Source organism: Mesoplodon densirostris, chromosome 11 (assembly GCF_025265405.1).
Source record: "Mesoplodon densirostris isolate mMesDen1 chromosome 11, mMesDen1 primary haplotype, whole genome shotgun sequence".
Taxonomy (NCBI): domain Eukaryota; kingdom Metazoa; phylum Chordata; class Mammalia; order Artiodactyla; family Ziphiidae; genus Mesoplodon; species Mesoplodon densirostris.
In genome coordinates, this window is record NC_082671.1 from 75,953,484 (window position 1) to 75,981,023 (window position 27,540).

Sequence of the window (27,540 nt, forward strand, 5' to 3'; positions counted from 1 at the left end):
TATTGTCAGCCTTTTAAATTTGTCATTCTCGTGGATGTGCAGAGATTTTATTATGCATTTTCCTGATAACTGATAAAGTTGAACACCTTTTCTTGTCTACTGGTCATTTGGATAGCTCTTTTATGAAGTGCCTGTTCAAGCCTTTTGCATATCTTTCTATAGGGTTGATTGACATTATTTGTAGGGCTTGCATATATTCTAGGTAGAGTCCTTTATTGCATATATGTGTTGAAAATATCATCTCCCATTTGGTGGCCTGTTTTTTACTTTCTTCTCTTGATGAACTAATTTTAATGAAGACCAATTTGTCAATTTTTCCTTTATGGTTTGATCTTTATTTTGTCCTGTTTTAAAAATCTTTGCCTATTTAAGAAATGTTTGACTTGTTTAAAATAAAGTCATGAAGATAATCTTCTGTTTCTTTCCAAAGCTTTATTATTTTACCTTTTACATTTAAGTCTCTTATCCATCTCAAATTAATTTTTCTTAATGGTATAAGGTAGGGATTTAAATTCATTTTTAATTGATTAAAAAGTCCACCTTTTCCCCACTGCAATTCAGTGTTACCTGTATCATAAGTCAGTTGACTGTATATGTGTAGGTTTATTTCTAGATTCTTTATTCTATTAGTCTGTCAATAAATATTTGTTGAATGAGAGCTATCATTTAAAATGTCTTACTTAACAAAGGTCAGAGTTTACACTATTTCCTACTATTGGTTGTTCTGCCTGGTGACTTTACATAAACAATTTAAACTCTTTGATCTTTAGTGTCCTCATTTGTCAAATGAGATTAATGCTCCTCCTATCTTATACAGATGCTTGAAAGAGTAAATATAATTGCTCTTTTTAAAACAATATACACAGTTTATACAACTGTCATTTACTTCTTCATGAGCTTAGTTTTGATATCTTTAGGGCATCAACAGTCTCTCCTCTGTAATCCTACTATCTCCAAAGGTTGAGAAGGAAAAAAATCCCTAAGACAAAGAGAGGAAGAAGAAAGAGAAAGCAAGCAGGCTTGTTGTGACAGTAGAAATCAAAATGAGTTAACACTAAAAGAGAGGTAAAAACTCATGAAGCTCTTTGGGATCTTTGTTGTGGGGGGGGGATCTTTTTATACAGGCTTTGTTTCTTATTCATAGATTCCACTACTGTACTATTGCTTTCTTCTCCTGTGCAACCTGTGGAAGATTTTCACTTTTGTTTGGTAAAGGTATCGATATCCTCATACCTTTTCATTCAACGTTTCAACCGACCTAATCAATGCCTGAGAAAAAAGTCTGAAAGGAGAATACCTCACACCAATGAGTCCTAAACTGGTTTTGTTATCCCAGGGTAGTTCTCATTACTTCAAGAAGGTTTAGGAAACTTGTCCTATGAAAATTCAATTTCAAGTCTACACAAAGTGAAACACAAATACACACTCACACACAAATGTACACATGCACTCTTACTTGGAAATATAGCTATACATCAGGTAGTATTTCACCCTATGTCTTACCCTAGCCATTTTGCAGTTATTTGTCCTACTAAATTGCGTATGTTCCTTACAGGCAAAGATTAAGTATTCCACCTCCACACCTTTTACATTTAACATGGTGCTGGGCATAAAGTAATAAATGCTTTTTTGAATTAAGTTACAAAAGGAAATATAAATGTTATAAAATAGTGTGCTGTATCTCCAAAAAGGCTAGAATCTGCTCTCTAAACAATGTTATTAAATGTTTTAGGTTTCTAGAAAAATTAATAGTTTTGAAAATTTAAAAGGTATCATAAACTTTCCCTCCTCCCTGTCACTTTGGCTATTTCTCTTATATACTTCCACTATACAGATAGCAACTGCATCACATTTTATTTCTCATAAAACAAATATTCATTGAACACCTACGCTGTGCTAGGTATGTTGCTTAGCAGAAAGACTATGCCAGTGAGGTCAGACATACCCCCAAAGATCTAGAATATATGGCATTTATAGCGTCTGTACATTTCTGAGTTGATTATTTTTTATTTTCAAACATATAGAAAATATCGAGAAGAATAGTAAATAATGTGACAGTTATATATCCATCTGTTTACATGTCTGTTTTTCCTATGAGACTGTTAGTTCTCTGAGGGCAGAGATGCTTTATATTGCATCTTGTGTGCCTAATACAGAACTTTGCACATACTGGGCACTCAATAATAAATGTTTGTTGAAAAAATGATTCAGTTAAAAAACATGGTACAGCGTGAAGCTTTATTTTTAATTAAATAATGTCAAGTCCTTTTTTCACACTTCCTTCAAAGTCTCTAAAATCATTATGGGGCTAATCTCTTCTGTTACAATGTGACATTCCCAATTAACTCCTATAGATACTCAACTGTCTTATCTCACTCAGATAGCATCCTTTGACTACTCAGATACTTGTACTACTTCTCTGTTTGCACTTGGTTGTATGGCTCTAACATGTGTGTTGGTCCTTGTATTTTCTCATTACATTGCATTGATACCTAGGGAAGCACTGCAGAAGGGGATGTGTGCTAAGTAAGGGATCTCTATAATAACATGCTTTCCTCCATGAACAGAGAGATTTAGCAAAGTGCTGAAGCATGAAGAAGACAAGACCATTCCCATTAACTTTTCTAGAATTGATTTGGGGTCCTATAAAAGGAATAATTTGACTTTTTAAAACATACTACCTTCGGGAAAGGGAGAGAAAGAGGGAGGAAGGCAGGGAGACAGACTGACACCACATGTGGAAATAAGGCCAGCTACATTTCCTAATGAATTGGAAAGGAATATCCGAATTAATCTGCTTGATGGCATTGGCTTCCAGGCAGGAATTTAACATTGAGGCATGAACCTAAAATGAACAAATCACACTAATTTGCTAAACCTCAAAAAAACCCTAATTTTCTGTTTTTTTGTGAATTGTAAATGAACAGTCATAAAAATATCTACTGAAACAGTTAAAACCAAAACCAAACAACTGCATTTTCTGTGACAACTGAGTTGTAAAGTAGGTAAAGATTTTAAAAAGTGAAATGCTGGGGGTTTGAGAGGTGTAAACCAGCACTATTCTTCTGAAGGTCAGTTTGGTAATACATACAAATTTAAATACATATGATATACACAAAAAAACCCTAAAGCTTTGAAAAACCCTTTGGCCCATGAATTTCAGGAATTTATCTACAAAGATTTTACAACAAGAAAATTCACCGTGTATTACTATGTAAAACAGCAAACAACTGCAAACAATACAAACCTTTACACATAGGGGATTTGTTAAAGGTTGATAGATCCTTATGAAGGAATACTCTTAAGGTTTTTTTTTGGGGGGGGTGGGTACGCGGGCCTCTCACTGTTGTGGCCTCTCCCGTTGCGGAGCACAGGCTCCGGACGCGCAGGCTCAGTGGCCATGGCTCACGGGCCCAGCCACTCTACAGCATGTGGGATCTTCCTGGACTGGGGCACAAACCTGTGCCCCCTGCATCGGCAGGCAGACTTTCAACCACTGCGCCACCCAGGAAGCCCCTACTCTTAAGTATTTTTATACATATACTTATGAGTATTCTTTCATAAAGATTTATTATCTTTAACAAATACGAGAAGAAAGTGGTTGTTAAAATTTTTTTTTGGTTGCAGAACTCTTTTTATACCCCAAATGAAATCTAGTTACGACCTAAATTTAAAGAAAAACAATAGCAACAGCAACAATCAAAGGTGCTGGGGTTTTTTGGCCACGCTGTGCAGCCTGTGGGGCAGGTGCCATCTTAGTTCTCCTACCAGTGATCGAACCCCTACCGCCCTGGAGTGGGATCGCAGAGTCTTAACCACAGGACAGCCAGGGAAGTCCCCAAAGGCGCTTTTTTTAAAGAAAGGGTGGGGAACTTGAAACACTGTCCACTCATCCCCAGAGGTTACTCCTAGGAACATTATGGCTTCAAGGAACACACTATGTAATCCACTACTCTTCAAGAACATTTATCGTGAAAAAAAAAGCAAGATGATAAAATGACTGCATTTTTGTAAAAAATATATATATGTATTTATATATTTCTATATATATCTATATATATACACACGTTTATATATTACACAATGAATAATGGTTAGAAAGATATACATCAAAATGCAAATAGGGCTTATCTTTGAATGGTAGGTTTATAGGTAATTTGTATTTTCTTATTGCTCGTATGCTTTTTTCCCTTAGATCTGCAGTATTATTTAGCATGTATTATTTTCATAATAAGGAAAATATTATTTTTAAATCTATATTTTAAAGTTCGATTCTTCTGTACAGTAAGCTTTCCATATCCCTTTATTTCAGCTGGTATTTTAAGGTATTAACAATTCTTTAGATGCTTGCTCAACTAGAGAAAGATGTCTTTAATCTGACAATCAAGGAGATATTAAAATTCAGGTAAATGGACCCTTACTGACAAGTTTCTCTACATCCTTACTACAGATTTCCTTTATGCTAAGTTATGTATACCTCAGTAAAAAGTACTCTATGTTCTGATTTCTGTGTCTTTTCACATGCTGTTCAAGTTCTGAGAAATGTTTCATACTCCCACTCAAATGGCCAAATCATTCTCAGTCTTCAGATCTCAGGAGAGACTTTCAGGGGTCTTCTCTAACTATACTAAGTATTCTCCATCATTGTACTGTTTCTCTCCTAGTACTTAACACAATTTAAATTATATATTTGCTTACTTATTACCTATATCACCAATAAAACTGAAGTCTGCAGAGACTATGTGTATTATTTGCCAATATATTACACAACGCCTAGCCTAATACCTGGCAACTGTTCATAAATATTTGTTGACTGACTGATTTACTAAATGCTCGCTAAAATTTGAATTTAGAGACTTATGGAGACTCAAGTGGTTTAAAATAACCTTTCCCACACTCTTGCCTAAGTGGGTTGGCCTGTTTTCAATACTGTTTACAATTTCTTATAACTTCAATAATAGCCCAAAGTCATATTAACTAGGCACATTTGATAATGCTTGTATAAAGTGATCCATGACTCACAAGAGTTCTGTTGAGATGCCTGCTTCACGACTACTGATCCTTTATCATGTATCTTTTGGAAAATAAACATTCTATAATACAGAATAAGTATTTGCCACTTCAACATTTTCTAAAGCTTCTTCCAGCCCTGCTATTAATTACAACTGAAGCACACTACTTAGGGCTAATCTCAATATACTGATTTTTTTTTTTTAATATTTATTTATTTATTTTTGGCTGTGTTGGGTCTTCGTTTCTGTGCAAGGGCTTTCTCTAGTTGCGGTGAGCGGGGGCCACTCTTCATTGCGGTGCGCGGGCCTCTCACTGTTGCAGCCTCTCTTGTTGCGGAGCACAGGCTCCAGACGCGCAGGCTCAGCAGTTGTGGCTCACAGGCCCAGTTGCTCCGTGGCATGTGGGATCCTCCCAGACCAGGGCTCAAACCCGTGTCCCCTGCATTGGCAGGCAGACTCTCAACCACTGAGCCACCAGGGAAGCCCCAATATACTGATATTTATTACATATCATTCCATACATATGCTGATGTGTAGCCACTGAACTACAAACCCTTTCTGTCAGGAATCTGAAGAGCATAAGCTACTATTTGGGGCACAATTTAAATAACAAGGGCTCCAACAATGGCAAACCAACAGTCTCAGAAGAGCTCTTGCAACTAAATGGAGAACTTAAAAACACCAAAACAAACAGTGTAAGAAAAATAACCATAGAAGGTACCAAATAAGCATAGAGACATAACATTTTAAATACTTCCAAATATTTGGTTTCAAAGCAAAAATGGAGCATGTGGGCTTTCCACATCTTTTTCTGCCAAGTCCCAGGAAAAACTGACCATACTACAGTCATCTGAAACAGCTGTTAGGACTGATCTTCAAATATTTGGTTTCAAAATATAGACCTATTTGCACTTTAAAACTCAGATGCCTGCATACTCCTACTATAGCACTGCACTGAGATAATCCTTTCAAAGTAGGCTGCTGGCAAAAACAGATCTTTATTCATGGTGAAAACTGCTTCAAATGGACACAGCAAAATGTTAGCCTGCCTAAGTCCTAAAGTCAATTGTCAAAAGATAATTTGCTCTGGCACCAAAATACTTTTCTTTTCTTTTCTTTTTTTTTAAGGCAGACACTAAATTTTATGAGTTATTTAAGGTTAAAGAGAGAGGGTAAATGTGAAATGTTAAGATTCTAGAAGCAAGGGAAAAAGTTTATGTCCAGTTTACTTAAAATTGTTGACTTCCTTAAACTAAGCTTCTTGTTTGGCATATTGTTCTTGTGGGTACTCAAATTTAAACTATCAAATCTGCCTCACTTTAGGTTGCTAGAAGGTCCAAGCCACAGAAAAGGATCTTAGTCTAGCAATAAGTCAAGTGGTTTAAAATAAACTTTCCCGTATTCTGGTATAATTATACTTGTTTTCTAGGACTGTGTTATAAGCATGGCTGTCTAGTTGTCCTACACTTCTGATAGTTATCTAACGCTACAGAGTAATACGTTAGGAGACTAGGATGATAGGTGATAAACACAGTGTCTTTTACTCTACTGAGCAGACATCAATTCTGATTGATCAATTTCAACTTGCCTGAATATCTTTATGTTTCTTTAAGACTGCAGGCAATGAAAATGCCTATACCTGTATGAATCACATTGTTTTGTTTCCCTTTAAATCCATCATTTAAACCTTGTTCCTGAAAAATGCACTTAAAAAAAAAAGACACATGATAGTACAACTCAGAAAAGGAACTATATTTGGCATCTTACAAAACAGTAGTCAATCTTCACCCTATTCTCCTGGTTAAGTGTTACACAAATGGGAAGAATAAGAGTTATAATGGTTAAGAAATGTATCTTGAGTCATTTAACTGATCAATGAGGGAATTGGAAACTTCTTCCATTTCCCTACTTAGCATTCCTCTCTGGCAGGCAGCTCTAAGGACACCCCAAACCAATGAAATTCCAAGTAGATAAGAATATTCTTCTCAACCTTACCTCTTTATGCACCTTCCAACTGTCTACCGTCACATTGAAGAGAGCTTTGAGGGCCTCAATGGCACAGTCTGTCTCCTGAGGTGAGAGAGGAGGTCCATTACGGTCTATGGCCGATTCATATTCATCGGTCCACTTGATACTAAAGGCACTTTCCAAGATCTGGGTTAGCAGCGGTAGTCCTTGGAGCTCATAGCGCAATTGTGACCTGATGTCGGTGTGCAAAAGTGACAGGACGAAGAGCAAGCGCAAGTCAAAGCACTTAATGTCATTGATAAACTTTCGGTCCTTGCACTTTCTCAGGAGGTTACAGAGCTTTGCAGCAAGGTTAAGTTCCAGGCTGAGCTGCTGTGCCATCTGACTGTTGAACACTATGTTACAAAGACATTTTAATGACTCCACAATAACTGGGAACTCTGACACCTTCTCCAAAGAATCATCCGACTCATTTAGCTTGGCTAGTCGCAGCAGTATCTGCATATTTTCCTTAGTTGTTACAGGAACTAAAACCTTTTTGTCTCTGGAGAGAATGCGGAGAACTTCCAGGCAGGACACTTGACATGTTGTTGGGATGTCCTTTAAAAGGACTTTAAATATGCCTTCACAGAGTTTCTGAAAAACAAGAATGAGTATGAAAAAAATCATTATTTAGCTTAAGTGATTTAAAACAGAATGTTTCTCTATCAATGTATTTAATTGCAGTTCAAGATCTGGCTAGAAAAGGTTTTTACTTTTTTAAAGTCACACAATGTTAGAACTGAAAGAGACCTTATATTTGGTGTACTTCTTTTACTTTACAGATATGGAAATTGAGGGCCAGAAAGGTTAAGTTACTTGTATGGGGCCAGGGTGAATTAGTGGGGTAGCAACAGATAGGGTATAGGTTTCCTAATTTCCAGCCCAATATTCTTTCTATAAAATCACTTATTCTTTTTTTTTTTTTGCAGTACGCGGGCCTCTCACTGTTGTGGCCTCTCCCACTGCGGAGCACAGGCTCCGGACACGCAGGCTCAGCGGCCATGGCTCACGGGCCCAGCCGCTCCGCGGCACGTGGGACCCTCCCGGACTGGGGCGCGAACCCCTGTCCCCTGCATCGGCAGGCGGACTCTCAACCACTGCGCCACCAGGGAAGCCCTGCTTATTCTCTTTTAAACTGACTAGTTTCAAATGTCTTACATGGCTTTGTTCTCAATGAATTTTTAACATCAGACTACACATACTATAAGGATAGAAGGTAATCATCTGAATCATAGCTGTTTCCTTCCTGGAAATAAAGATTAATGCCTTGAGAATTGGTTCACAATTGGCTACAAGTATAGGCTCTCATAAAAAGACTTAGAGAAGTCTGCATTTCTGCCCAGTTTCAGCTGTGCTATCTCTTCTGAGTAGTACTACTGCAGTAGTCCCATGTTTTCTAAACCTTACAACTCTCTTTAGCTAATGTGTAATAACATTTAATCATCAAATGACCCCAGAGATCTTTTGCTGACAACACTGATAAAAATTATTCCAAGTGTTGGGTTCTAAAGAGGGCTCAGCTAGCATATATGATGCCTTTGAGTCAACCGCAAAAAGGTGCCCCTCTCCAGGCTAACTGCAAAAAATGTTCCTACCGGGTGGACAAATTACAAAACAGCCCTCTTCCTCTGGGCAGCCCTGTGCCAGGACACATGGCTTGGGAAGCTCAGAGTGTGGGCAGGATCTTAAGCTTCCCTTTGTTCTCTTGGTGTAGGGCACAGATTACACAAATATATGCAGTAGTCCTGGTTCCAAATTTTGCTACCACTATCTCAGAAACAACTCTTTATTTGGACCCAAAGTGTACTCTAGGGCTTCCCTGGTGGCGCAGTGGTTGAGAGTCTGCCTGCCGATGCAGGGGACACGGGTTCGAGCCCTGGTCTGGGAGGATCCCACGTGCCACGGAGCGGCTGGGCCCGTGGGCCACAATTGCTGAGCCTGCGCGTCTGGAGCCTGTGCTCCGCGGTGGGAGAGGCCGCGGTAGTGAGAGGCCTGCGCACCGCAATGAAGAGTGGCCCCCGTTTGCCACGGCGGGAGAAAGCCCTCGCGCAGAAACAAAGACCCAACACAGCCATAAATAAATAAAGCAAACTGTCAACAAGTAAAAATAAACACTATTACAAAGTGTACTCTATCTTGAATTTTTTGAAAAATAGTTATTTCTGTCATTGCCAAATTTAAGAACCACTGATAATTCTCTCAAAATTCAGTGTCCAGCTTTCTTCTCCATAAACTGCAGATCTGGGTCTCTGAAGCTCAAACTTTATATGTGCAGCAAGCCGGTATAACCATTCCACTGCTGACCATTTCTATACCTGTTACATTTTATAAAAATAACAGCAACAACAACTATGACCAATACAAGGTTTTACAAAGTTTCTATTAATCTATCATCAGATTTTAACTTTTTTAAAAAGAGGCTATCTGTGGGTCAAGCATTAGGATCTTGGAAGGAATCCTAGGCCATGTGCATCTTCTCAGTACATCTGAGTCAAACAGCTACGGAAATGTCAATTTTATTTTTTTATAAATTTATTTATTTTATTTGTTTATTTTTGGCTGCATTGGGTCTTTGTTGCTGTGCGCGGGCTTTCTCTAGGTGCGGTGAGCAGTGGCTACTCTTCGTTGCGGTACACGGGCTTCTCATTGCGGTGGCTTCTCTTGTTGCAGAGCACGGGCTCTAGGCATGCAGGCTTCAGTAGTTGTGGCATGCAGGCTCAGTAGTTGTGGCACGCGGGCTCTAGAGTGCAGGCTCAGTAGTTGTGGTGCACGGGCTTATTTGCTCCACGGCATGTGGGATCTTCCTGAACCAGGGCTCAAACCCATGTCCCCTGCATTGCCAGGTGGATTCTTAACCACTGCGCCATCAGGGAAACCCGGAAATGTCCATTTTAAATGTACTATGCTCTCTAGATGGAGGTGGGAAGGAAATTAACCTAACAAGCTAAAAAAAAACCCTATCCCTGGGACTTCCCTGGTGGTCCAGTGGTTAAGACTCTGCTCCCAATGCAGGGGGCCTGGGTTCGGTCCCTGGTCAGGGAACTAGATCTCGCAGGGCACAACTAAGACCTGGAGCAGCCAAAAAAAAAAAAAAAAAAAAGCCACTTTATCCTTTAACATACCTGATAACTGGAAGGGACTTCCATTTAATGTTTTAATATCATTGTTAAAGCATTTTTTTTCATGAATGCAGTTTTGGGGTGGAAGAAAGTATAATGTGCCTATTATTAAAAATATAAAAAATGGGAAATTTTCTCCAATTTCAGATCTTTCACATCCAAGACAAAAAAAAAGTACCTTCTACATACTATTTCCTATGTGGTATATTCCTGGGTGGTGGAGTTAAATAACCTTTGCTCCCATACAATTTTACCCAAGAGGGAAATTATCTACATTCCTAGTTAAGAAATACATAATAAATATGATATTATAAAATACTATATATGTGAATTTGGAGTTCTACATATCTAATAAAACACAGAAATCTTTTTTTTTTTTTTGCAGTACGCGGGCCTCTCCCGTTGCGGAGCACAGGCTCCTGACGCGCAGGCTCAGCGGCCATGGCTCAAGGGCCCAGCCACTCTGCAGCATGTGGGATCTTCCCGGACTGGGGCACGAACCCGTGTCCCCTGCATCGGGAGGCGGACTCTCAACCACTGCGCCACCAGGGAAGCCCCTAAAACACAGAAATCTTTAGCTCTTTTCTTTCTAAACCAAAAACAAGAGCAACAGTAAAATCCAAAAACAAAAAAAATATGTGGGTAATATGGCTTCTTTCTTCCTCCACTTTCAGACTCAAGAAAGAAAAAAAGCAAAATATGAATACAAACTGGCATAGCCAAGGCTATTAGCCAAATGGACCGTTAAACCCTGGGACATAAGAAGGCTACATAAAAGAAATTAGAGAGGCCTATAAAATTTATAGTTAAAAATTGCCTCATCTAAAGGCTTGCAGGAGATCAGCAACCGAGACTGTTTTAAGCACAGTTTTCAATCATAGTTGTTTTAAACTCATCATAGGTGATGTCATTTCTCATCACAGACTTGCCTCACATGACAACAGTTAGGTAGCTTTTTGCTGTAATGTCCCTTGAAAAGTAATACCACTTCTTGGACAATGACCCCTCCCTTTTTTGTATTACAACTTAAAAAAAATCAGACATAAAAATATAACAAAGGAATAGTTAACAGACACACTCATCGCTGTACTCCATACGATCATTTCTATTCAGAGAATATTATAAAGAACAAAGAACAAATAAACCATGTACCACATCTGGATGAATCAGAAAGTTCTGCTTTGCATAAGCACACCAAGCAAGAACACTGAAGAGGTAGCATTCTTTATGATTGCTCCATCTGTTGAGTGCATAAACGACTTCTATGTTTCAAAGGTGCTCCTGTTTCACCTTTATTTTGCCCTAATGTTATTTTCCTGTGCTACAACTTTTTTTCAGTTGATTTTACTCTTCCTAAAACATGCTGTTCTCTTCAAACACTTTCCATAGCCCTCTGTTGCCCACAGAATGCAGCTGAAATAAGCTCAGTGCCCCCTTTCCTACTGCTGTCTCCATCACACACATACCCTCCCTTCTCCTTTCTTTTCCAAGTGCTCCAAAGGGACTCCCAATCCCCTGACCATATGTCCTGAACCTTTCTCCTTCCATTCTCTCAGCATGGCCTACCCTGTCCCCATTTCCACCAGTCAGGACCCCACTCTTTTTCTAAGGTTTAATTTGAGGACTAAGGGGTCTAGAAGACTCCCCAGCCATTCCCTCCTTTGCCTTCTTTCTATATAGCACTTAGTTCCAACTAGCACTTAGTTCCTTTTTACAGAGTGAGCTGTTGGGGCATCTCACTCCTTTTCCAGGCTCCTTGAGAACAGAGGCTATGTTTCATCTGTATCCCAGTGGCTGGCCCAGGTGTGCTACAGCTGTTTTTAAGTGCAAGATAACCACAAACTCCCAAAGATTACCAGCTTTAAAGTCTACCACCTGACTCTCCAGCCCCTTCCAAAGAATAACTCCTTTGTATTCCATCACCAGCCACCTCTCACTATCAACTCTTCTCTTCCTCATTTTGCAAGTACAATAAATCATCATTACATAACATTTTAAGTACAAACTGTTTTTATTTACTTTCAAAGTATTTATTTATACAAACTTGTTATCATTGTTCAACTGATATATTTTTAAATCTGAAACTATTTTGGTATCTTAGATAACCATGGAACACATAATTTTTTTTCCATTAGAATGGATGGAAATACCTTCTGAGTTAAAAACTTTTCCCTTAGAGGTAGGTTTTCAGGAATGAACTAAAGTCATAAAGCAAAGCTTATGTGTGCTTACAAAGTATAATTACTTCAGAGAGGCTGAGGAAAAGCCCTTTTAAAATGCTCGTTAGCTTAGGAGTCATGGCTATTTCCAAAAAGTTAGACTGCAAGACCCAGCAGCAGAGACTCAAGATTGAGATTCTCAATGTTAATACCAGGTATTGTCAAAAATTTTTGGTAGTTTGCTCTGGAATGGAAACCCTAGAGTATACTACAGTAATGGTTCTCAAACTTCAGCATGCATGATAATCACCTAAAGGATTACTTGTTGTTGTTGTTAATTTTATTGAAGTACAGTTGATTTACAGTGTTAATTTCTGCTGTACAGCAAAGTGATTCAGTTTTATATATATATATATTTTTTTTTCATATTCTCTTCCATTATGGTTTATCACAGGATACTGAACATAGGTCTCTGCGTCATACAACAGACCTTGTTGTTTATCCATCATGTATATAATAGTTTGTCTGCTAATCTCAAGTTCTCAATTCTTCATTTGTGTCATATTTTAGATTTCACATATAAGTGATGTCATATGGTATTTGTCGTTCTCTTTCTGACTTACTTCACTTAGTATGATAATCTTTAGGTGAGGATTGTTGAAACACAGATTGTTGTACTCACCTCCAGAGTTTCTGATTCAGTGGGTCTGGAGTGAGGCCAGAATTGGGACTTTTAGCAAGTTCCCAGTTGATGCTGTCGCTGCTGGTTCAGGAACCACACTCTGAGAACCACTAAACTACAACCAACAATGGACTGACATAACTTGGATGTTCGGGGCCAGGGGTTAACTGACAGTAGCTGACCATATAAGCACAGAAAAGTAGGCAGAGCTGAAAGCCATTAACACAAATACCTTAACTTCTCCTCAACTGTCCTAAAGATGTATAAGGGTGGCAGGAATAGGAATGGGATGTCATTATCTGGTCATATTACCTTTCTTAAATGTTAAAAATCACTAGAGGTGTGAAGTGTATTACTTAAGATCAGTGGTCCTGGGCCTAAAACTTGTTCAACTTACCATAGACTCTAGAACCAGAACAGTCTTGTGATTAAGACCAGGGGTTCTGGATTTAAATTTCTTGTGTTCAAAGGCTGGATCTTCTACTGTCTTCTAATGGTGTGACCTTGGCAAGTTACTGACTTCTCTCGGTCTCACCTACTTTAAGACTTAAATGACATCTCACATGTATAGTACTTACAACAGTGCCCAGAATGTGTTAAGTGCTCAGTACTGGTTATCACTTATATATTATTATAAGGTAAAAATCTCAAAGTCCTCAGTTTAGCATTTAAGATCCTCCACCCTGCTTTTTGAGTTTTCTCTTTCATATTATTCCCCGATCAAAGCCTCCTCTCTAGTTGTATTCCTTTCGAATTATCTCATATAGAGCTTTTTTGCTTTCTTACCATCTCCCCATCTACCTGCATGAGTCCTTCTCCCTCTTTGACTATTTAAGTTTTAACCATTCTACAAAGCTAAGCTTAAAATTAACTTTTGATATAAAGTTCTTCCTAACCACTTCAGCCCCCAACATTCTTCCCCTCCAAGGAACACCCAAACCAAAATTTGTAGCAATCATTGGTGCTTAGTACATTCTTCCTGTTTTCTTTTTATGAGTTTGCCTCAACTACTAAAAGCTCTCTGAAGGTGGAAAGCACATCTTTCTTTTATGAGAGAAGAAAATGTACTATAGTGGCTTCTGAATCAGAAAAACCTGGTTTTAATTCCCAGCTTCACCACTGTGTGATTCAGACATGTTATTTTACTTCTCTGAGTCTCACTTTCTCATTTGTAAAATGGGAATAATATCACTTACTTCTCAGAGGGCTGTTGTGAAATAGACTCTGGGACGTAATAAGCACTCTTTGAATTGTGACTATTATTGTTTTATTTCTTCATAATCCTTGTAGCCCTCAGCAGAGCAACTAGAACACAGTAAGCACCCAAAATATAAACTGACTGTACTAAGAAGTTCCCTGAATTTAAAGCATTAGTAGAAGTCTATTAATGTTGTCTTGACACTTCTCCTTTCTAAGAAGGAAAGAGAGAAGTAGTAAAGGCTATTCTTGTGATTGTACTGGTAGGATGGTTTGCTCCATGGCATAAAATAGTCTTTTCATACAAGCAGCAGAAATTATTTGTCTTCATATAGAGTTCTTTTTTTCTGAAGAGTTTAAATTACTTAAATATATATGTTCTTTAAAATGTAAAATGCATCAAACTACTGAAGAAAATAGAAAAAACATTCATAATTATACTACCTAGTATATTTTATGTGCAGCTGACAGAAGGATTTATCCTTAGTCAATCTATTTGAGTATCAGTAACATGCATATTACTTCAGCCTACACAGTCACAATCATCATGTGTATATAATCTTGTTTCCTGTCTTAAATTTAATTTTTAATGTAATTATAAGCATTTTCCACATTGCTATAGAGCCCTTATAAACATAATTTTAACTTGATGCAATACTAAATACGACTCCTGCTCTCAATAAGTCTTTAGCATGAAATACAGCAGAGTTCAGAAAAAGCAGTGGACTTAGCATCAGAACAGATGACTTCCTAATTTTAATAATTATAGTAATATTATTTGCTTATGTGCTTTATAGTTTACAAAAAGACTTTCATATATGTTCCTCAATCTAAGGAATGCTTACTGAACATTTACTATATGATTCTTTAAATGACTGCCTAAGGACACAACTAAGAAGTAGAAGGCCAGGACTCAATTGAGATCATCTGACTCCAGTGTGATTTCCACTGTAAGTCCATGATCATACTATAGCTGTCTCTCATTTGTTAACTGTGACCTTCAGCATGTCACTTTTTTAGGTTTTCTTCTTCCTCTATAACATGCATTAAAACTCTTCAAGGGAATCTTCTTCCAGCTCCAGAATGGTAGGCTTTTCACTATGAATCTGTAAAACTAGGATTAGCTATGGCTTTAACTATGAAACAAGCAAAACATGCTATGATGTGTATGTGAGGATTCAAATGATCTATCATGATTTATATATTGTCCTAAAAGTATATAATTGATGTATAGAAATAGTATTGATTTCTAAAAATATTTTTAAAAAGAGAAAAGTTGTATTTGTTTTGTTTTTTTCCCGAATTTTATTGATTTGAGTCCTCTCGTCCTTTTTCTTGATGAGTCTGGCTAATGGTTTATCAATTTTGTTTATCTTCTCAAAGAACCAGCTTTTAGTTTTATTGATCTTTGCTATTGTTTTCGTTGTTTCTATTTCATTTATTTCTGCTCTGATCTATATGATTTCTTTCCTTCTGCTAACTTTGGGTTTCGTTTGTTCTTCTTTCTCTAGTTCCTTTAGGTGTAAGTTTTGAGATATTTTGATTTTGAGGTTTCAAAATTTGAGATTTTTCTTGTTTTTTGAGGTAGGCTTGTATAGCTATAAACTTCCCTCTTAGAACTGCTTTTGCTGCATCCCATAGGTTTTGGATTGTCGTGTTTTCATTGTCATTTGTCTCTAGATATTTTGTGATTTCCTCTTTGATTTCTTCAGCGATCTCTTGGTTATTTAGTAATGTAGTGTTTAGCCTCCATGAGTTTGAGTTTTTTACGTTTTTTCCCCTGTAATTCATTTCTAACCTCATAGCTTTGTAGTCAGAAAAGATGCTTGATATGATTTCAATTTTCTTAACTTTACCGAGGCTTGATTTGTGACCCAAGATGTGATCTATCCTGGAGAATGTTCTGTGCACACTTGAGAAGAAAGTGTAATCTGACGTTTTTGGATGGAATGTCCTATAAATATCAGTTAAATCTATCTGGTCTATTGTGTCATTTAAAGCATCTGTTTCCTTATTTATTTTCATTTTGGATGATCTGTCCATTGGTGTAAGTGAGGTGTTAAAGTCCTCCACTATTACTGTGTTACTGTCGATTTCCTCTTTTACAGCTGTTAGCAGTTGCCTTCCGTATTGAGGTGTTCCTATGTTGGGTGCATATATATTTATAATTTTACATCTTCTTCTTGGATTGATCCCTTGATCATTATGTAGTGTCCTTCCTTGTCTCTTGTAACATTCTTTATTTTATTTTATTTTATTTTTTTAAATTTTTTTTGCGGTACGCAGGCCTCTCACTGTTGTGGCCTCTCCCATTGCGGAGCACAGGCTCCGGATGCGCAGGCTCAGTGGCCATGGCTCACGAGCCCGGCCGCACTGCGGTATATGGGATCTTCCCAGAACAGGCCACGAACCCGCATCCCCTGCATCAGTAGGCAGACTCTCAACCACTGCGCCACCAGGGAAGCCCAACATTCTTTATTTTAAAGTCTATTTTATCTGATATGAGTATTGTGACTCCAGCTTTCTTTTGATTTCCATTTGCATGGAATATTTTTTTCCATCCCCTCACTTTCAGTCTGTATGTGTCCCTAGGTCTGAAGTGGGTCTCTTGTAGACAGCATATATATGGGTCTTGTCTTTGTACCCATTCAGCAAGCCTGTGTCTTTTGGTTGGAGCATTTAATCCATTCACGTTTAAGGTAATTATCGATATGTATGTTCCTACTACCATTCTCTTTTTTTTTTTTTTTTTTTTTTTTTTGCAGTACACGGGCCTCTCACTGTTGTGGCCTGTCCCTTTGCGGAGCACAGGCTCCAGACGCGCAGGCTCAGTGGCCATGGCTCACGGGCCCAGCCGCTCCGCAGCATATGGGATCTTCCCGGAACGGGGCAAGAAAGCATGTCCCCTGCATCGGCAGGCAGACTCTCAACCAATGCACCACCAGGGAAACCCCCATTACCATTTTCTTAATTGTTTTGGGTTTGTTTTTGTAGGCCCTTTTCTTCTCTTGTGTTTCCCACTTAGAGAAGTTCCTTCAGCATCTGTTGTAGAAGCTGGTTTGGTGGTGCTGAATTATCTTAGCTTTTTCTTGTCTGTAATGCTTTTGATTTCTCCATCGAATCTGAATGAGATCCTTGCTGGGTAGAGCAATCTTGGGTGTAGGTTCTTCCCTTTTATCACGTTAAGTATATCATGCCACTCCCTTCTGATTTGTAGAGTTTCTGCTGAGAAATCAGCTGTTAACCTTATGGGAGTTCCCTTGTATGTTATTTGTTGTTTTTCCCTTGCTGCTTTCAATAATTTTTCTTTGTCTTTAATTTTTGTCAGTTTGATTACTATGCGTCACGGCGTGTTTCTCCTTGGGTTTATCCTGTATGGGACTTGCTGCGCTTCCTGGACTTGGGTGGCTATTTCCTTTCCCATATTAGGGAAGTTTTTGACTATAATCTCTTCAAATATTTTCTCGGGTCCATTCTCTCTCTCTTCTCCTTCTGGGACCCCTATAATGCAAATGTTGTTGCATTTAATGTTGTCCCAGAGGTCTCTTAGGCTGTCTTCATTTCTTTTCATTCTTTTTTCTTTATTCTCTTCTGCAGCAGTGAATTCCACCATTCTGTCTTCCAGGTCACTTATCCGTCCTTCTGCCTCAATTTTTCTGCTATTGATTCCTTCTAGTGTATTTTTCATTTCAGTTATTGTATTGTTCATCTCTGTTTGTTTGTTCTTCTAGGTCTCTGTTAAACTTTTCTTGCATCTTCTTGATCTCTGCCTCCATTGTTTTTCCGAGGTCCTGGATCATCTTCACTCTCATTATTCTGAATTCTTTTTCTGGAAGGTTGCCTATCTCCACTTCATTTAGTTGTTTTTCTGGGGTTTTATCTTGTTCCTTCATGTGGTATATAGCCCTCTCTCTGCCTTTTCATCCTGTCTACCTTTCTGTGAATGTGGTTTTTGTTCCACAGGCTGCAGGATTGTAGTTCTCCTTGCTTCTGCTGTCTGCCCTCTGGTGGATGAGGCTATCTAACAGGCTTGTGCAGGTTTCCTCGAAAGCCAAGTTTTACATACAAAGAAAATGTCTTTGCTTATAATACAGACATAGTTAGTCTACTGGACTCTGGCAACCAAAAGAGGTAGTTAGAAAACACCTTTAAAAATTAATTAATTAATTAATTAATTAATTAATTTTTGGCTGTGTTGGGTCTTCGTTGCTGTGTGTGGGCTTTCTCTAGTTGTGGCCAGCAGGGGCTACTCTTAGTTGTGGTGTGTGGGCTTCTCATTGCGGTGGCTTCTCTTGTGGAGCACGGGCTCTAGGTGCACAGGCTTCAGTAGCTGTCGCGTACGGGCTTAGCTGCTCCACAGCCTGTGGGATCTTCCCGGACCAGGGCTTAAACCTGTGCCCCCTGCATTGGCAGGCAGATCCTTAACCACTGTGCCACCAGGGAAGTTCCCAGAAAACACTTTTGAGACGAGTACTACTGAAAAGTATCTGCCGATTGGTGCCAGTTCACAAACTGTTTGTTCCCAGACCACTCTGAGATAGGTTCGTAAGTTGAGATAGGTGTAAAAAGTTGAAAGTATGTATTCAGAAACCTTTATAGTGATTTGACTCTGCTATGACATCCAAGGATGTGATTATTTCTTTAATGATTCATTTTCATTGTATTTTTAAAAGTACTGGTCTACCACAAATTAGGGAAAAATTAACAAACAAAAAACTTGGTTCTTCATCACAAATAATGTGAGAAGCACTGTTCTAGCGAATGCATTTTATCCTGTATAAGTTTTCTTCTAGTATATAATCAAGGCAGAAAAACTAAGATCCTAGACTAATGAGGAAATAATATAAAGCCTCATAAATATACTTCCTAAGAGTTTAATTGCCAGGCTTTGTGGTGAAAAGTGATAGATGTCCATCAAAATCCATTCTCCCTTTCTTAAATAGTAACAGAACTGTGGCAAGTCTCACGGCTGCCTAGCTACAGCACGCTCCTCAGCTCTTCTTCATGGCCATAGGACTGAGCTCTTGCCAGAATGTGTGTGGACACATTGTATGCCCTTTTCAGGTTTGTGTCATTAAGACAGCAGGCATGCCTTCTCCCTTTTCTTGTCCCCTTCTGCAGCCCAGAACCTGGAAGTGGCAGCCCCAATATAGGCTAGAACAACGCTCAATGGCAAAGCATGACTTGACAAACTTATAAAGAAACTGGGTCACTGAATAAACACATGGAGCAGAGCTGCTCATCTGCATGGTTGACCACCTCAGGACTGTTACTTGGAAAGGTAATAAACACCTATAGTCCTTAAACCACTTCTTTCTTGGGGTCCCTTTGTTGCAACAACTTAGCTTTAAATTTAAATAAGAATGCACCTTTGAAATACCATGCCCCATCGATGCCCCATCCAGAACCTCTTATACCATCATTCCATAAGTAACAGAAATTATATTTTGCCTTAATGATTAAGCAGCTACTCTCTATATCTAATACCAAGAGTTAGACCAATGTGGCCTGGTCGTGCCAAGTTGTTCGTTTGCTCATTGTTCAGTTGTTCATCTATTCACTCATTAAGAACTCACCAAGTGTCTATTTAATAAAGCCAAGATAAAATGGGTATGATAGTATCTACTTCATAGGATTGTTGAGGGAATTAAATGAGATAATGTGTATGTGCTACCTTAGAATAAAATAAATACTAAATAAATTTATGTGCACATACATTGTAACTACAGTGTAGGTGCTATATATATAGTGTTACCATACACTTTAGTAAGAGGCTACATGGTATACTAGAGAATATGAGTTGCCAAGTTAGACAGACTTCACTTTGCTATTTATTACCTGTGAGATCTGGGCAAGTTATTTGTTTTTTTCTGAGCATAAGGTTTGTTACGTGTGAAATGGGATAATACCATATGTGTTACAGTGTTGTTTATTAAATGAGAGGATGGTACACAGTAACAGGCAAAATTGTACATTTCTAAGAACAAGACCTCTAATTAAACATCTCAGCCAATAGCTGTATCTTGAAAGAGGCTTGTTTTCTGATTGAAATAATAAGCCTGCATGTACATTTGACATCTAGTTTTCTCTCCAACAACAGTGCTTACCAAAAGGATTTAATGTACAGAGGTTTTCAAAAATCTTTATTATTAGTTGGTGAAGTTCAGGTAAAGATTCATAAATTAACTTAGAATAAAAATGGGCCAATGACTAGGAACTTCCCTGGTGGCCCAATGGTAAAGAATCCACCTTCCAGTGTAAGGGACGCAGCAGGTTCAATCCCTGATCAGGGAACTAAGATCCCACATGCCACGGGGCAACTAAGCCCACATGCCACAACTACTGAGCTCATGTGCCTCAACAAAGAGAGCCCGTGCACCGCAAACTACAGAGCCCACACTCTCTGGACCCTGTGTGTCACAACTACAGAGCCCACGCGCCCTGGAGCCCACACACCACAACTAGAGAGAAGCTCGCACGCCTCAATGAAGACCCTGCGTGCCACAAGTAAGACCTGAGCCGCAACTAAGACCCGTTGCAGCCAAAAAAAAAAAAAAAAGGGCCAATGACTGAACAACCAAATAAAAAATGAAACAACAGTGAACAGAGAAAGTGAACACTGCAAAAGACAAGGACTAAACTAATGTCTGTTTTATTTATAAGAAACAGGAAAATGCAATAACTTTCTAGTTCAAGTTGGAAAGAGGGGCAGAGTACACACATAGCACAGGCAGTGAGTTCAACTTGGCAGTAACCCTACCATAACTACAGGCCAGAAAAGAGTCAAGGAGCCAAAAAAAAAATGAGTGTAATTTCCAGAATCAGAATATTAAGAGTTATAAAGGGATGTAATAACTACTTAATATCAACAAACACTAGCAGTGCAAAAGGTTCTACTAAAAAAATGGGGTTTGTGAGAGAATAAGTCTGGGAAACTTGTAAGACTTATTAAAATATTAAAGATTCTCAGATGAACTATGAAAAAGAAACTTGTTTAACTTTTAAAAGCTGATATTTCCTTTATTTATTTGAATCCTTTCAGAAAACAATACCTAATAACATACACAGCATTAGGGGATATTTATTTTATAGATATGAAAACTGACTACCATGGAGGCTAAATGATTTTCTTAAGGTAGCACTGAAAGCTACAATTGGAAAGGGGACTAAGATTATTATTTGACTCCCAGTCCTACTCTCTTTTCATTGTACTGATATCTGGTGATGAAATAAATAAAAAACGAGTGCTCCAACATTCAAAGCAATTCTGGGATAAGCTAGGTCTGTGAAAGGAATTACTGAGGAGTGATTTTTTTCTCCTTAAATAAACAGACTTAAGTCCTTAAACATGGTTCTACTTCTACTTCTTCTTATTATTATTTAATGTTTCTGTTCTTCTATTGTAGTGGGAGTGAAATACCTATCCTTACAGTCTACCACTTTCTCTTTAGTAAGAATGGATTCTCCATCCCACCCCCACTTTGTTGTCCATTATGTCTACAACGTTAGCCACATGCTCGATTTATGCTCTCACTGCAATCAACCAGTGCTCCTATAGTGATGGGATAAGGACCCTGCTCTTAAAATAGGCACATCCGGGAGATATGGCACAGTGCCAGGGATACTTAAAGTCACAGTACAATCCTTGTGCATCCTCTTTAACCACTGCTTTACGGAAAGATTTATCAAAGGTCGGGGTGGGGAAGTTTCTACATAAAAATAAACAAATGTGTTAAAACTCACAATACAAAAAGTCACATGAATTTTTAAGATAAAAATTCAAATGTGAAAGCAATTTTACAGTTAAGGCAGGATCCTTTGAATGATGCCTCCCTGGCTTCTCAAGGTTATGCCTACATTCTTCTCTGATGGATGTCACTGGATATATAGTCCACATGGATCTAATTTTAGTTCTTAACTGGAGCTGAAGGTCAACCACCTAAATCTGATAGTTCTAAACTTTTGCCCTCTGCGTACAGCCATATTGAGTGTGTGTGTGCACACGTGCACACTCACACAAGACAGAAAAAGACAGAGGTATTAAATTCTAAAATAAGCTTACTATACTCAACAGTTAGAACAATACTGTGAGTTCCAGAAGACAGACCTATCAAAAAAATTGTATTTTACAAAAACATTAAACAATTAATGACTTACTGCCAGGATCTACAATGTGCTTTTAAGAAAGGTTAGAGAGGATTCTGGAGGTCAAATTTAGAATTTTTTAATAAAAATCTAATGATGAGATTTTCAAAATGAATATTCACGCAGCTGGTTTCATTTATATTTAGTTTAATATTATATCTATACACTTTGGGGTTTTTATTCCTACTTGTAGTATGGGAAGCAACAGTAATTGTCCCTTTTTATTTAATGAATACTGTCCTTGTGAATGGGGTTTTATCTCACTTCCTAAATTTCACCTTTAGCTCCCCTTCTTGCACATGTACATTTTTTTCAGTAATACAATCCTTCTGGCTATGTTCTATACCATGGTGATCCTGCCAAAAGACTGAAAAGAGAGTTCAGAGTAACAACAATTATGTAAGTTTGGCTCAAGTTTCTTTGCTAATTAGCAATCCTGAGAAAGACATGATGCATCATCAAGAGTTCCTTAACAGATGGAAAAGACAGCTTAGGTGCAAATGAAAACTTAAAAACCAATCAGCTACCCTTCCTTTCTTGACTGAGGGCAAAAATGGGCATGTCAAAACTTTTAATTTCTCTTCAAACATAGTACCAGCCAAATCTGCTTCTCTTACTACTTAAGCAGGAGTCTTTATTTTCAGAAAGCCCTCTTCTCCACTACCTATGCAAAACATATATTAAGTTAATCCTGACAAATACAGACGTATTATCATTTCTTGCATTTTAATTAGCCAAATGAGAGAAATTATCTCATTTAATTTCACTGAGTTCTTAGTCAAGTTATAGTTTTTTCTTAATTCTATTAATTTTACTTTATATATATATATATATTTTTTAACATCTTTATTGGAGTATAACTGCTTTACAATGGTGTGTTAGTTTCTGATCTATCACAAAGTAAAACAGCTATATGTATACATATATCCTCATATCCCCTCCCTCTTGCATCTCCCACCCACCCTCCCTAAACCACCACTCTAGGGGGTCACAAAGCACTGAGCTGATCTCCCTGTGCTATGCAGCTGCTTCCCACTAGCTATCTACTTTACATTTGGTAGTGTATATGTGTCCACACCACTCTCTCACTTGGTCCCAGCTTACCCTTCCCCCTCGCCGTGTCCTCAGGTCCATTCTCTACGTCTGCGTCATTATTCCTGTCCTGCCCCTAGGTTCCTCAGAAACTTTTTTTTTTTTAGATTCCATATATATGTGTTAGCATGCAGTATTTGTTTTTCTCATTCTGACTTACTTCACTCTGTATGACAGTCTCTAGGTCCATCCACCTCACTACAAGTAACTCAATTTCATTTCTTTTTATGGCTGAGTAATATTCCATTGTATATATGGGCCACACGTTCTTTATCCATTCATCTGTCGATGGACACTTAGGTTGCTTCCCTGTCCTGGCTATTGTAAATAGTGCTGCAATGAACATTGTGGTACATGACTCTTTTTGAATTATGGTTTTCTCAGGGTATATGCCCAGCAGTAGGATTGCTGGGTCATATGGTAGTTCTATTTTCAGTTTTTTAGGGAACCTCCATACTGTTCTCCATAGTGGCTGTATCAATTTACATTCCCACCAACAGTGCGAGAGGGTTCCCTTTTCTCCACACCCTCTCCAGCATTTATTGATTGTAGACTTTTTGATGATGGCCATTCTGACTGGTTTGAGATGATACCTCATTATAGTTTTCCATTTCTCTAATGATTAGTGATGCTGAGTATCCTTTCATGTGTTTGTTGGCAATCTGTATATCTTCTTTGGAGAAATGTCTATTTAGGTCTTCTGCCCATTTTTGGATTGGGTTGTTAGTTTCCTTGATATTGCGCTGCATGAGCTGCTTGTAAATTTTGGAGATTAATCCTTTGTCAGTTGCTTCGTTTGCAAATATTTTCTCCCATTCTGAGGGTTGTCTTTTCATCTTGTCTATGGTTTCCTTTGCTGTGCAAAAGCTTTTACATTTCATTAGTTCCCATTTGTTTATTTTTGTTTTTATTTCCATTTCTCTAGGAGATGGGTCAAAAAAGATCTTGCTGTGATTTATGACAGAGTGTTCTGCCTATGTTTTTCTCTAAGAGTTTTATAGTGTCCGGCCTTACATTTAGGTCTTTAATCCATTTGGAGTTTATTTTTGTGTATGGTGCTAGGGAGTGTTCTAATTTCATTCTTTTACATGCAGCTGTCCAGTTTTCCCAGCACAACTTATTGAAGAGGCTGTCTTTTCTCCACTGTATATTCTTGCCTCCTTTATAAAAGATAGTGACCATATGTGCGTGGGTTTATCTCTGGGCTTTCTATCCTGTTCCATTGATCTATATTTGTTTTTCTGCCAGTACCATAACTGTCTTGATAACTGTAGCTTTGCAGTATAGTCTGAAGTCAGGGAGCCTGATTCCTCCAGCTCCAATTTTCCCTTTTCAAGATTGCTTCGGCTATTCGGGGTCTTTTGTGTTTCCATACAAATTGTGAAATTTTTTGTTCTAGTTCTCTGAAAAATGCCATTGGTATTTTGATAGGGATTGCACTGAATCTGTAGATTGTTGGGTAGTATAGTCATTTTCACACTGTTGATTCTTCCAATCTAAGAACATTGTATATGGCTCCATCTGTTTGTATCATCTTGAATTTCTTTCATCAGTGTCTTATAGTTTCCTGCATACAGGTCTTTTGTCTCCTTAGGTAGGTTTATTCCTAGGTATTTTATTCTTTTTGTTGCAATGGTAAATGGGAGTGTTTCCTTAATTTCTCTTTCAGATTTTTCATCATTAGTGTATAGGAATGCCAGAGATTTCTGTGCATTAATTTTGTATCCTGCTACTTTACCAGACTCATTGATTACCTCTAGTAGTTTTTTGGTGGTATCTTTAGGATCCTCTATGTATAGTACTATGTCCTCTGCAAACAGTGACAGCTTTACTTCTTCTTTTCCGATTTGGATACCTTTTATTCCTTTTTCTTCTCTGATTGCTGTGGCTAAAACTTCCAAATCTATGTTGAATAACAGTGGTGAGAGTTGGCAACCTTGTCTTTTTCCTGATCTTAGTGGAAATGGTTTCAGTTTTTCACCATTGAAAACGATGTGGGCTGGTGTTTGTCATATATGGCCTTTATTATGTAGAGGTAAGTTCCCTCTATGCCTACTTCCTGGAGGGTTTTTATCATAAATGGGTGTTGAATTTTGTCAAAAGCTTTTTTTGCATCTATTGAGATGATCATATGGTTTTTCTCCTTCAATTTGTTAATATGGTTTATCACACTGACTGATTTGCGTATACTGAAGAATACTTGCATTCTTGGGATAAACCCCACTTGATCATGGTGTATGATCCTTTTAATGTGCTGCTGGATTCTGTTTGCTGGTATTTTGTTGAGGATTTTTGTATCTATGTTCATCAGTGATATTGGCCTGTAGTCTTCTTTCTTTGTGACATCTTTGGTATACCAATACCAAAGATGGTATATATATATACCATCTTTGGTATATATATTGGTATATATACCATATATATTGGTATATATACCAATACCAGATGGTGGTACTGGTATGGTGATGGTGGCCTCATAGAATGAATTTGGGAGTCTTCCTCCCTCTGCAATATTTTGGAAGTGTTTGAGAAGGATAGCTATTAGCCCTTCTCTAAATGTTTGATAGAATTCACCTGTGAAGCCATCTGGTCCTGAGCTTTTGTTTGTTGGAAGATTTTTAATCACAGTTTCAATTTCAGTGCGTGTGATTATTGGTCTGTTTATATTTTCTATTTCTTCCTGGTTCAATCTTGGAAGGTTGTGCTTTTCTAAGAATGTGTCCATTTCTTCCAGGTTGTCCATTTTATTGACATATAGTTGCTTGTAATAATCTCTCATGATCCTTTGTATTTCTGCATTGTCAGTTGTTACTTCTTTTTCATTTCTAATTCAGTTGATTTGAGTCTTCTCCCTTTTTTTCTGGATGAATCTGGCTAACGGTTTATCAATTTTGGTTATGTTCTCAAAGAGCCAGCTTTTAGTTTTATTGATCTTTGCTATCATTTCCTTCATTTCTTGTTCATTTATTTCTGATCTGATCTGTATGATTTCTTTCCTTTTGCTAACTTTGGGGGTTTTTTCTTCTTCTTTCTCTAATTGCTTTAGGTGTATGGTTAGGTTGTTTGAGATTTTATTGATTGATTGATTGATTGATTGATTGATTGATTGATTTATGGCTGTGTTGGGTCTTCATTGCTCCGTGCCGGCTTTTTCTAGTTGTGAGGAGCGGGAGCTACTCTTTGTTGTGGTGCACAAGCTTCTCATTGTGGTGGCTTCTCTTGTTATGAAGTACAGACTCTAAGCACAAGGGCTTCAGTACTTGTGGCTTGCGGGCACTAGACAGCAGGCTCAGTAGTTGTGGCACACAGGCTTATCAGTTGCTCCGCAGCATGTGGGGTCTTCCCGGACTAGGGCTCGAACACATGTCCCCTGAATTGGCAGGCGGATTCTTAACCACTGCGCAACCAGGGAAGTCCTGTTTCTTGTTTCTTGAGGTAGGAGTGTATTGCTATAAACTTCCCTCTTAGAACTGTTTTTGCTGCATCCCATAGGATTTGGGTCATCGTGTATTCACTGTTATTTGTTTCTAGGTATTTTTTGATTTCCTCTGATTTCTTCAGTGATCTCTTGGTTATTTAGCAGTGTATTGTTTACTCTCCATGTGTTTGTATTTTTTATGGATCTTTTTTTCCTGTAATTGATATCTAGTCTCATAGCTTTGTGTTTGGAAAAGATATGATCTATCCGGAGAATGTTCCATGAGCAATTGAGAAGAATGTGTATTCTGCTGTTTTTGGATGGAATGTCCTATAAATATAATTAAGTCCATTTTGTTTAATGTATCATTTTAAGCTTGTGTTTCCTTATTTATTTTCATTTTGGATGATCTGTCCATTGGTGAAAGTGGGGTGCTAAAGTCCCCTACTATTATTGAGTTACTGTCGATTTCCCCTTTTATGGCTGTTAGCATTTGCGTTATGTATTGAGGTGCTCCTTTGTTGGGTGCATAAATACTTACAATTGTTATATCTTCTTCTTGGATTGATCCCTTGATCATTATGTAGTGTCCTTCTTTGTCTCTTGTAATAGTCTTTATTTTAAAGTCTATTTTGTCTGATATGAGAATTGCTCCTCCAGCTTTCTTTTGATTTCCATTTGCATGGAATATCTTTTTCCATCACCT

The 27,540-nt window shown here is 38.0% G+C and overlaps 1 protein-coding gene across 7 annotated transcripts in view; it reads right to left on the reverse strand.

Annotated features, from left to right (window-relative positions):
• RIC8B (RIC8 guanine nucleotide exchange factor B) overlaps positions 1–27,540 on the reverse strand; it is a 118,925-nt gene that overhangs the window by 68,433 nt on the left and 22,952 nt on the right. For all 7 annotated transcript variants that reach the window (XR_009533814.1, XR_009533813.1, XR_009533812.1 and 4 more), the window contains exon 3: positions 7,008–7,616. Coding sequence is in view for 2 of the 7 variants with exons in the window: in XM_060113248.1 (XP_059969231.1) it covers positions 7,008–7,616 (609 nt within the window). In the remaining 5 variants the exon portion in view is untranslated. The remainder of the gene's footprint in view (positions 1–7,007; positions 7,617–27,540) is intronic.